This window comes from Vulpes vulpes, chromosome 14 (genome assembly GCF_048418805.1).
Source record: "Vulpes vulpes isolate BD-2025 chromosome 14, VulVul3, whole genome shotgun sequence".
NCBI lineage: Eukaryota > Metazoa > Chordata > Mammalia > Carnivora > Canidae > Vulpes > Vulpes vulpes.
The window spans coordinates 105,763,926-105,776,498 of record NC_132793.1 but is presented as its reverse complement, the minus strand read 5'-3'; the positions used below and the strand labels follow the sequence as shown (position 1 = coordinate 105,776,498).

The 12,573-nt window shown below is 43.3% G+C and overlaps 1 protein-coding gene across 4 annotated transcripts in view; it reads left to right on the top strand.

Annotated features, from left to right (window-relative positions):
* The window catches only part of MINAR1 (membrane integral NOTCH2 associated receptor 1), a 31,882-nt gene extending 27,017 nt beyond the window's left edge, over positions 1–4,865 (top strand). For all 4 annotated transcript variants that reach the window (XR_011997135.1, XR_011997134.1, XM_026000056.2 and 1 more), the window contains one exon: positions 882–4,865. Coding sequence is in view for 2 of the 4 variants with exons in the window: in XM_026000056.2 (XP_025855841.1) it covers positions 882–1,079 (198 nt within the window). In the remaining 2 variants the exon portion in view is untranslated. The remainder of the gene's footprint in view (positions 1–881) is intronic.
* Positions 4,866–12,573: the final 7,708 nt, after the last annotated feature.

Sequence of the window (12,573 nt, the reverse complement as noted above, 5' to 3'; positions counted from 1 at the left end):
TTTTATGTGTACATGTTTAGAGCATTAAGCCGAGAAAAATCTTCAAAATGGATATTTTGTTTGAATTTCAAAGATTGAGGTGACCTTTCTTGGAATTTCCTTGTTTGCTCTTATGTGACACTGTATTATTAAATGCTGGCTGTAAAAGGAGAACGCTGCCTCTCCTCATGGGAGGAGATTGTAACCATCCCAGGGGAGCGGGATCTGCGGGCAGTACAGGTTAAAGATGGTATTTTTTCTGCAGAGAGTGCATCTGTCTCAGGGAGACGGGTGATGTCAGGTGGGTCCTGCCTCTGGGGATGCAGCCCCGGGCACGGGGGCAGTCTGCGTGGATCTGTAGACCTTGACTCTGAGCAGTGGCCTGACCTGCTCAGACAAATGTTTGAAATGGAAATATTTTATATATTTTTTTGAGCTGATTATCTGGGAGGTGCCTTTGATTTTTCAATAGACCTTTGGTGAGGAACTGGGCCCGGAATCAGAGCGAGAGGACAGCCTTTTTCAAACAAAGGCTCTGTTCTTAAGGACTGCTGGGGAGAACATTTGTCAGGGCCATTGTCAGCTCCTCCTGCAGCGGGGCCAGCCTGCTCTTGGGGGCCAGCCCTTGCAGTCCTGCCCTGTTCCTCTCGGCCCTAATTTGCTTGCTCACAGAGAGGAGACCCGTGGTTTCCCCATGTCTAGACCCTTAGTGTATAGGCAACAAGGGCGAGGCAGGTGCAGTCCATGAGGTGTAGGAGTCCACGGCCTTGGCAGCCTGTGTTAGGTGGGGCCGGCGGGGGATGTCGCAGTCAGCCCTGATGGCCAGCTGCGGACCACTCAGGGGCGTCGGGACCTGGTTTCAGGTGTTCATCGCGTCTCTAACATCTTCTCTTCGCTTCTAGACGCAAGAATCTTTAAACCCTAACAACTTAGAATATTGGATGGAAGATATTTATACTCCAGGCTACGACTCATTGCTTAAACGTAAGGAAGCTGAGTTCAGACGAGCCAAGGTCTGCAAGATCGCCGCTCTGATTGCTGCTGCCACGTGCACAGTCATCCTGGTGATTGTGGTGCCCATCTGCACAATGAAATCATGAGCCCGGGGCCGCCTCGCGGCACACAGCCCATGACTACCGGCGCCTCCCTCTGGAGCCTGAGGTCCCGGGGCGGTGTGGCACCAGCTTGCTGGAGTAGAGATGGAGTCATGGAGGCTTCTGCCAGTGTGAAGATGCTTTTCCTGTGGAAAGTATGCATTCCACAGAAAAATCTACCCTCCTATTGGTTTTGACTTAATGACGCTCGATACATTTGGGGAAGTGCAATATCTTTTCCTAGCAACAGAATGTACTGAACTATATATTAGTAGATACAAATTGAATTCCAAGCAAAAAGAAAAAAAAAGGGAATTGGACCCTTTCCATGTTAATGACGTTTCATGATGGGGAATATGTTATAAGGAAGATATTTAATACCTGCCTGCTTGGGGAAGCTAAGGGAGATAGCAAGAGTTCTGTTTTTCTTCATGTTTTCAGACGACTGCAGGTGAAGTAACAGGTATCATGCTCATGAAGGATGTCACTTCTCTGTTGACTTTATCAAGGGCTACCAACTTTTCCTTCTTGCCCTTCTGTCGTCATTATGATCTTCATTGCAGATTTTCATGGAACATTCTGGACCTTCCTCCTTGTGCACAGGGTAGGAAGGAGCTGAACTGGCCCATCAGGCCTGGCATGGAGTGTGCTCCCTCTGCTTACTAGGCTGAGGCACTTAGGCCAGGAGACCTTCCTGACACCACCCTGAGGTGTGGGGGAGAGCTGCTTGCCAACACTGTAAGGTCAGTATCTGAAAATCATGGCCACCGAGGGGTCTCCCATTCTTGCTTGTGGGGTGTGGCTCCACACCTTAGTCTTCTGTCTCCTGGTGGCACTGGCTGCTCTGCTTAAAGAGTTTGGAACTTGTCCTTGTGCCTTGAAGAGTAGAGACAGTGGCTAAACTTTGACATTCTAAATGTAAACCATGGTTTCTGTGCGCCACTAGTACTGGCCATTTCCAGTGGCTCTCACAGGATCTCGAATGCTTGTCAGTAACACGATAGAGGCACCAAGGTATTCTTAACCACAACACCAACTCCAGAGTTCTGAATACTTGTCAGCAGTGCAAAAAAAATTCTCTATTTAACCATTTATCTATCTATATGTCTATCTATATACCTAAGTTTGGGTTATCGTCTTCCCTGTTAAATAACTTGAGAGCAAGGTTTCTCCAGCGTACAGGAAGCTGTTCTAACTTGATCAGAATTTGATCTCAGTTTCCACCTGTCGAATGGTGCTTCGACATAACTGGACAGAAAGAATCCTTTTTAGCATTTGATTCTAATGTCTTGTTACAGGTCAAAGAAAAATGATTGACAGATCCTAGCTACCTTAATTCTTCTGAGAACAAGGTGGGATATAAACAAATATTGGTAGTGAGAATAATCACTCTGAACGGTATAATAAATTCCTGAAAGAGAGCTTTGGGGTGCGTCTCAGATTTTAAAGCAATAGGAGTCCAGCATCCGTCCCAGAAACCTTCCAATAATGCTTAGCTTGCTCTGTCTAATCCTATAGATCCCCACATGGAGTAGTCAGGACCTTTCATGCAGTCAACAAATAAGGGATGGATGCTTTCATCTGTAGTGAGCCTTCATTTTTAGGGGTCTTCGTGATATCTGTTTCTCTTCTGTTTATGTATGGACTTCCAATTAGGTGACTGAAACTTAAGCCTTAGTATGAAGAACTGAGGATTTATAATCAAAATGAAAAAATATATATACATATGTTACTGTCTATCGTCAGAATTTTAGTCTTTTGGTGCTCCATCCTGGGTTGGGTTCACAAATAAGGTTGTTTCTTTCACCCCAAAGGGGATACTAGAGTCACACCTGCAAGAGTTGGGAGTTGCCAACCCAGCCCTCCTGCCAACCAGTATGGCTCTGTGACACATTGTCCCTGTTACCACAGATTAAACCACAAGAGCATCAGAGCTAGGTAGTTCCCAACCTCTTGGTCTATGGTTTGCAGAGAAGTGGAGATACACTTACCCAGGATAAGAAAAACTTTGTCAAATCCCAACCACTGCTCTCCTTGCCAGGTAGGACCACGGGGGATGGACCAAACCACTATTGCCACTGCTCTGGGGTGCACCTGTTCCTAATGGGCCCTGCTTGAGTCATGTGTCTAGCTACCGAGGTGGGGGGGCATGTGACCATTCCCACTCCATGTGCAGAAGAGACAAGACTCTATAGAATTTTCTTCTACCCTTTTCCTATCTGAGGAGGTAGCAGAGAAATTTAGTCCAGTATAGCTTTAAACTTGAACTTGACACCATTGCCACATAGTGGAGAAACATCCAGACCTGGTGATGTCCCTGGGAAACCAGATGGCCCCAAAGGCAAGTGTTTTCCTATGGAAATGGGTTATCCCCAGCTTTATAGGTTGGAGTGTGGTGCCAATTATGGATCTTTGCTGTGGCTTGAAGCTGGTGGTTGCTCGGGGTCTTGGGATCTAAAGAAGATAAAATTCATGGTTGGGTCTTTTCTCTCCTTTGACCCCAAGCTTATGACAGCCTTCTTTCCCTGAACCCCAGACTCTTCCATCCCTGTATTTGCAGAATGGGGCAAGACCAGAGTCTGGCTGGGAAGGAGACCTCTACTCATCCCTCTAAAATTGCCTCTCACCTCCTGCTGCTATGAGCTCCCAGTGGGGGCTGCATGGACTGGCAGGTCTTCTCTGCTGGGCACCTCTTTCTACCACACTCTCTGGCATTTTCACATAAAGTATAATTTTTTTATGCCAGGGCCTAAAATCACTACCCTATCAAAACTCACTTCATTTCTCTTGCTTTTAAAAAGATGAACAATCAGATGTCGTTGCCTAAAGGAGTATCCTGAAATCTGATATCCTCAGTCAGTGGTTAAATACAGAATCATTTAATTCCTCTTTTCTAGTCTGATTTGCTTTGAACACAGCCTTGCAGAAAAGCAAAAAAGTTCCCAGCTCAGTTTTCAGATGGTTTACATCACTCTCCCCTTCTTTAAACTGCAAATACAGTAAAGCAAATCATATTTATAATCACCCATTACTAGCTGATCATAAATTGTTAATATTTTAGGGCATGCGGCTATATGATTGTTATCTGCAAGGCTACTCCAGTAGATGTGCTAACACCCAACTGCTCTGTGTGCCATGAGTTCTGATACCCTTATTGGAATCAAGGCAGTGCTGTTTTTGTTTACAATTAATTTATCAATATAAGAGTAATGGCACCTCATTTTTTTTTAACAAAAAATAAGCTCTGCCAACAGTAAATGATTCTGTTAAGTGGTATAAAAATTTGTGAATGTTGAAATTCAACATGCTTCATATTATAACCAACCTGCAAGAATATTGTGGTCAATTGTGTGAATACCAAATCAATATATACTGTATATTGTACTATGGAAATTTGTATTTAAAGGCAAAGATATTAGTAATTGTTGGTATAACTGGGGGAAAGGGTATTAGATATTTATTGATTAACAATGAGAAATGCAACAAACTTCCTTATTTATGCCTTATGAATAAAAGGGTGTGAAATGTAAGGTGAAGTTTTATGTGTGAGACTCAAGGAATGGGTATTTTTGAAGGCAGGGATTGTCTTTTCTATGTTTGTTCTGTATAGTTGTCAGCACACTCTTGGTGCTTGATCAATGTTATATAATACCAATAACTAAGCACATTTTTAGATCTTTTTTCAAATGGCTTGTGTAAAATTTGGTTAATGTACGATGGTTGGTTTGAAGCTATCATGTAAAATCTGCCTCTCCAAATATAATCAAAAATAAACTGAAAAATTATAAGCTATCTTTCAGTGAGATTTTATTCTATGCGTAAATTATAAGTGTCTGGTGTTATGCACACATTGTAAGTGTCCAACTTGGTGATTTTTCACAGTTGTAAACCATCCATAACCATCACATTTGCTCATTACAAGCACCAAAATGAAAAAGCAGGACATTCGGATACCCTAGAAGCCTCCCTCATGTCTCCTTCCCATTAAAACCTGGCAAAGAAAAATGGCCATCCTAACTTCTGAGGGCACACATTCGTTTGCTGGTTTTTAAACTTTATATAAATGTGTTCGTGCAGTTTGTACTCTTAAAAAAATATACTTGACTCAGTGTTACATTAGTTTCAGGTGTACAACATGGACAAGTCCACATGGGATGCTGAGCTCACCACAAGTTTGGCTACCATCTGTCACCACACCACAGTGTCAGTGACTGTATCCCGTGACCTTCCCCATCTCATAAACAGGAAGCCTGGACCTTCCCCTCCCCTGCACCCACCTGCCCATCCCCTGCCCCCACCTGCCCATCCCCTGCCCACCCCTCCGGCAACCACCAGTTTGTTCTTTGTATTTACGGGTCTGTTCTCTCTGTGTGTGCTACATGAAATAAGTCAGAGAAAGGCAAATAACATATGATTTCATTTATAGGTGAGTTTAAATAACAAATGAATACACACTTTGTGCTCTTTTGTGTCTGTCTTCTTTCACCCAAAACAATACTGTGAAAACATTGTGTTGCAGTGTGGTCTTCCCACTTTGTTGCATTAACTGAGGGAGAACATGGTACAATTTATTTATCTGTTCTACCGTTGAAGGACATTTGGGTAGCTTCTGGTTTGCAGCTATGAACACTCTTGTCTGTGTTTTTGGTGAATGCACGTGTGCATTTCTGCAGTGGGAATAAAACTGCTGAACCATGAGGTATAATCAAGCTCTGCTATAGCAGATATGACCAAAAAATTGTCTCACATGGTTCCACCAACTGACGCTCCCTTGGTAACATGTACTCAAGGTCCATTTGCTGTACATCCTACTCACAAGGCACCCTCTCTCATTTTAGCCATTGTGCAGGTATGTAGTGGTACCCCATTGCAAATTTAATTTACATTTTCCTGAGGATGAATGAGACTTGCTACCTTTGTGTGTTCGTTGGCCCTTTGTCCTAGTTTGTGAAGTGCCTGTTCAAATTTTTCCCAGTTTTCTATTAGGCTGGTTTTCTTTTTCTCAGTGAACTGTTGAAATTCTGTATACATTTTGAAAATGAATTATTTGCCAGATATACATTACGGATACTATTTTCCATTCTGTGAGCTGCATTTTTATTCTTTCAATGGTATCTTTTTGATCAATAGATAGTCTTTGTTTTTAAATGATTTTATTTATTTATTCATGAGAGACACACAGAGACAGAGAGAGAGAGAGAGGCAGAGATGCAGGCAGAGGGAGAAGCAGGCTCCATGCAGGGAGCCTGACGTGGGACTTGATCCCCTGTCTCCAGGATTACATCCTGGTCTGAAGGTGGCGCTAAACCGCTGAGCCACCCGGGCTGCCCTTGATCAATAGAGATTATTTATTTTGATAGAGAAATGTACCCTCTCTATCATTTAGATTGGTAATGTGAGTCCTGTTTAAGACCTTTCTACAGACTCTGAGGTCATGGAGATGCTCTGTTCTTCTCGAAGCTTTATTGTTTTACTTTGCATGGTTAGATCTGTACATCTTCTGGAATTGGCATTTACTCCTGGCATGAGGTGGGGGGTTATGGTATGTATTTTCCCATGTGGATATCCATTGATCAGCACTATTTATTAGAAATATCATCTTTCCCCCTTTGACATGCATTGTGTTGTATGTTGAATGTATATGTGGTTTTCTGGACTTCCTATCCTGCTCCATTTGTCTATTCATCTGTGCTTACGTGAGCACAGCGTCAATGTAAATTTTTTCATCCCAGAGATATGAAGACATCCCTCAGTGTGCAGTAAATGAATCATCGCTGACTTGGGCAGAGGCCGTAGCACATCTCTTGCTTGTGAAATCGTATCATGGAGGATGCTGGAGAGAGAGAGAAAGAATTCATCCAGCTTCTTTTATCTCATTCTGCCACTCACAAATGTCACTGAGTTCCCTGCCTGAGTCATTAAAGAAAACTGATTGGATGCAAGTCAGAGCACATTGCAAAAAGCAATTAATATCTTGACACCTAAACACAGAAAGAAGTCTGATGTGAGCCTGGACAATGTTAGAGTTTAAGAATGCTTCTCAGTTTTACAATAAAATACAGATTCAGACCTAAATACAAGGTTTGCATACAGATCAACCGGGCCTGGATTGCATTTTGCCAGAGTGCTCTGAACAAGTAAATTAAGGAAACAATGTGTAAGTAATCTTGTAGGGAAAATGTTTATCCTCCCCATGAGGACAAATCAATGTGCAATGTGCAATCGTAAGACATTTTAATCTGTCATTAATTTAGATTCCTCCCCACCCCCAAGTACCAGCAAAAGGCAATACTTGGTTAACTTACTTTATGCCATTGAAGGTACCTTTTTTAAAAAAGCACACCTTCTCCTCATGCTCCAGTTTTCAGGCTTTGTCCGTGGTAAGCCGGAATCACTGGGATTTGGCCATAACTGGATGTGGATTATCTGTGGACCAGTCCTCATTATAGAATGGAGGGGAGGAGGCGTACCTGGCTTTAGACAGATGTGATACTATGTTATGTGAAAAATACACCAGTATCAGAAAACAGGAACAGAGGATTTCTGGCTGGAGCCCAACCTGTGCAGCATGCTGTTTCTCTGCTGTCTCAAATCTGACTTCAGCTCACAGTGGTTTTTGAAGAGTCCTGAAAGATTCATTAAATCCTGGACATAAAATAATTGTTGGAAATCAGCAGTGCGTGTATGGTTAATTGCAAATATAGTTTCCTTTCCTTTGTCAGGAAAAGCACCTAATAAATTTTGCCTCATAAGTAACCAAGTAGTCACCTGTGAAGAGAAGATACATAAGTGCTATTTTCATGCTGGCTGCTCACAGGCATATCCCACATTGTAAGGATTTTTGTGTAATTTCAGAAATCCCAATGAGGAGGGCTTGCCCGGCTCGTTCTCTCTGGGAACGAGAGATGTTTGTTTGATGGGGATGTCTCTGCCAGCCTAAGTTAGCATTTTATTACGAATTAGCTTTTTTATTTTTTTAAAGATTTTATTTATTTATTCATGATAGTCACAGAGAGAGAGAGAGAGAGAGAGAGAGAGAGAGAGGCAGAGGGAGAAGCAGGCTCCATGCAGGGAGCCTGACGCAGGACTCGATCCTGGGTCTCCAGGATCACGCCCTGGGCCAAAGGCAGGTGCTACACCGCTGCGCCACCCAGGGATCCCCGAATTAGCTTTATTATTAAAGCTCGGTCTTAACATAAACGATGTATGGATGTCCTATTTCTTTCTGATCCAACCTTTTTCTTGCCCTTTGCTCTACTCATTTATTTATTTGGCTGATATTTATTTATTAAGCAACTTGAATGTGCAAGGCCATGGCTAGGGGCTAAATTCCCCAGAAGGAGCAATGTCTTAAACATAGTAGATGCTAAAAACAACAACAACAACAACAACAAAAACCATAGTAGATGCTTAATAAATATTTGTTGAATGATGAGCGATAAAATGAATGCATGGTATCTGAGATCTGATGTCTCGGGATTTCCATTCTAATGAATGTACATATAGCAATCAGGTAAGCAAATAAATAATTTCAAACAGCCAGAGGTGTAAGGAAAGATGATTTTCACCTCAGAGGGAAGCAGAGGCACTGCCTGAGTTGGGGTAACCAGGGAAAGCCCCCTGAGAATGTGGTATGTGGGCATCTCAAGGTGAGCATATCTGGCAGAAGGAGTTGGCTGTGCAAAGGTCCTGAGGTAGTAATAAAGACTGAGAAGGCATGTGGCTTGAATCTCGTGAGCACAGTAGGAGGGAGATTGATGAAGTGGGCAGGATCTGGATTAGGCAGGGCCTTCAGGGACCATAAAGAGGTTAGTTTTTTTTTTTTTTAAACTATTTAATTAAATTCAAGTTGCTTAACATATAGTGTTGCATTAATTTCAGAGGTAGAATTTAGTGATTTATCACTTGCCTATCACACTCAGTGCTCATCACATCACGTGCCTTTCTTCATACCTATCACCCAGTTACTCTATCCCCCCATATTCCTCCCCTCAAGCAAACCTCAGTTTGTTTCCCAGACTTAAGAGTCTCTTATGGTTTGGCTCTCTGTTTTCATCTTATTTTTCCTCCCTTCAGCTATGTTCATCTGTTTTATTTCTTAAATTCTCACATATGAGTGAAATCATATGGTATTTGTCTTTCTCTGACTTATTTCTCTTAGAAAAATACTCTCTAGTTCCATCCACATCACTGCAAATGGCAGGATTTCATCCTTTCTGATGGCTGAGTAATGTTCCATCATATATATACACCACATCTTCTTTATCCAGTCATCTGTTGATGGACATTGTGGCTCCTCCCACGGTTTGGCTATTGTGGACATAGGTGATATGAACATTAGGGTGCAGGTGTCCTGGCGTTTCACTACATCAGTATCTTTGAGGTAAATCCCTAGTGGTGCAATCGCTGGGTCATACGGTAGCTCTATTTTTAACTTTTTGAGGAACCCCCAGAGGTAAAGGATCAGTACTCTGAAAACAATAGAACACTCATGAAAGAAACTGAGGAAGACACAAAGAAGTGGAAAAATATTCCATGCTCATGGATTAGAAGAATAAAATTGTTAAAATATCTATGCTACTCAAAGCAATCTACACATTCAATGCAATCCCTAACAAAATATCATCAATATTTTTGCAAATTTTTTTCTCTTCAAGATTTTTAAAATTATTTTTTTCATTTGTTTTTATTTTTTAATCTTTATTTTTTACATATATATATATATATATTTTTTTTAAATTGAAGTTCAATTTGCCAACATATAGCATAACACCCAGTGCTCATCCCATCAAGTGCCCCCCTCACTGCCCGTCACCCAGTCACCCTCACCCCCACCCAGCTCCCCTTCCACCACCCCTTTTTCGTTTCCCAGAGTTAGGAGTCTCTCATGTTCTGCTCCCTTTCTGATATTTCCCACTCATTTTTTCTCCTCTCTCCTTTACTCCCTTTCACTATTTTTTTATATTCCCCAAAGGAATGAGACCATACATTTGTTTTTATTGACGTTCGATTTGCCAACATATAGTATAATACTCAGTGCTCATCCCATCAAGTGCTCCCCTCAGTGCCTGTCACCCAGTCACCCCGTCCTCCTGCCCACCTCCCCTTCCACAACCATTTGTTTGTTTCCCAGAGTTAAGAGTCTCTCATGGTTTGTCTCCTTCTCTAATTTTTCCCACTCAGTTCCCCTCCTTTTCCTTATAATCCCTTTCACTATTTGTTATATTCCCCGTATGAGTGAAATCATTTGATGATTGTCCCTCTCCGATTGACTTTCTTCACTCAACATAATACCCCCCAGTTCCATCCATGTCGAAGAAAATGGTGGATTCATCCTTTCTGATGGCTGAGTAATAATCCATTGTAAATACATATACCACATCTTCTTTATTCATTCATCTGTCAAAGGACATCATGGCTCATTCCACAGTCCGGCTATTGTGGACATTGCTTCTATGAACACTGGGATGCAGGTGTCCCGGCGTTTCACTGCATCTGTATCTTTGGGATAAATACCCAGGAGTGCAATTGCTGGGTCGTAGGGCAGCTCTATTTTTAACTCTTTGAGGAACCTCCACAGTTTTCCAGAGTGGCTGCACCAGCTTGCATTCCCACCAACAGTGCAAGAGAGTTCCCCTTTTTCCACATCCTCTCCAACATTTGCAAATGTTTCAAAATACATCACAAAGCCATTGGATTATGTCACAAAGCAGGGAGATGACATAATCCATAATCCAATTCATACTTTTAAGATCACTCTGGCTATGATGCAAAGAATGGGCTGAAGGGAAGAAGGGGTCGAAGCATGGGGGACTGACCCAGAAGGAGTTGCAACAGGACAGGAGAGGTGGCTGGGCTGGGCAGGGGCAAGGCCATCAGGTCCAGTAAAGTGTGATTTAACTGGTCTTCCAGGTGGAGTGCTAGTTAGTGTGGGAGCATGTTAGATACGCCCCACCCCAGATCTACTGAATCAGAAAATGTTGGAGGTAAGGGGAAGGTTGCAGGTCCAGTAATGTGTGATTTAACTGGTCTTCCAGGTGGTTCTAATGCATGCTTAAGTTTGAGAACCACTGACCTCATACACCTTCTCTGTGAGGTCAAGACCTGTTCCCCAGCACATCCATACTTCTATCACTGCTTTATTTGGAAGATCCAGCCTTTACAGAATCAAGACTGGCATATGGCAGGCACCTAATATTGCTGGTGTAACACTGACCCATAACCATCCCTTGACTCCTGGCTTTTGACCCTTTGCCTTCCATTGACATCACTCCCTAGCAACCATGGCTCACTGCTATTTGTCACTGGAGCTCTACTTTGATAGCAAGGTCCACTGCCATCCCCTGGCCCCTTGTTTTCCAGCCATATTCGTGGCAGCATGTTCTGTGGCTGTGCTGGTCTGGTACCGCGCTGTCCACCCAGCACAACTGCTTTTTCAGTTACTAAGGTTAACAAAGTTTCACTCATGGCCTCCCCTGAGCAAGCCCACAGTTCTTCAGAGCCCAGTTTGTGTTTGGATGATCAAGGAAGTAGGTGGAGAAGGCTCTTAATTGTTTGTCGTTGCCCCACTCTGTGCCCTGTCAAGCCCTGGCTTTTGCGCTACGCCATGGTGACTACTTAGTGAGCGCTGAGGTACATCTGTGATGATCACATAGGTAATCACTCTCTTTCGGCACTTAGCATGTGCCAGGAACCTACTGCTTGTTCCCCACAATGACCTGGAGAAGTAGAAATTGTTCCTGTCCCTATATGATCAAGAGGAGCCTCAGCGAAATGTACCAAGGATTATACAGCTGGTATCTTAAATCTTGGATTTAAAGCATGGATCAAAATAGTGTATTTGCAGGAAAAAAAAAATCAGTTTCAGCAAGGCCAACAGATAAGGGGAAGATTGCCCCTGGAAAGACCACTCCCAAGAGCACCACAGAGGGGGACACAGGGGAATCTGGCTCTGGCAGGAGGTGGATGGAACTGTGGGCAGGAGCCTTTATGGTGGCTTCCAGGGGAAGCAGCAGGAGAGGCTGGGTGGGTAAGGAGGTTTAGCACTGATTGCCTAATTTCTCTATGGTCCCTGAGCTCTCCTCCTGGATTCTTAGCCTCAGGACATCTGCATTAGAACACAGTCCCTGGCTGCGGGCAGGTGCTGAATAGCTGGGAGTGTGAACGTCTCCTAAAACATGATGCTGGAGTGTGGGCTCTGGAATGGTTGGTTTGCATTTAAAAAGTGCACTCTGGAGCCTGAGTCCTGTGCTCTCTCTAGGAATTGGCTGGCCCCGAGAGGGATGAAGAGGGATTATTAGCCTGGCTGGAGACACTGAGAATCGTCTAGCTCGTATGCAACACAGGTGGGACTCAAACTCAACTCTGGGTGGGCCCAGGGATTCTGACTCCAAACTCCAAGGAGTGTTGGGATGGACTTTGAACTGGGGGAGACCTGCATGACTGGTGCCCAGACAGAGCCACTCAAATGGATTTCCACCAGAAGTCTAATTCTGGGGGC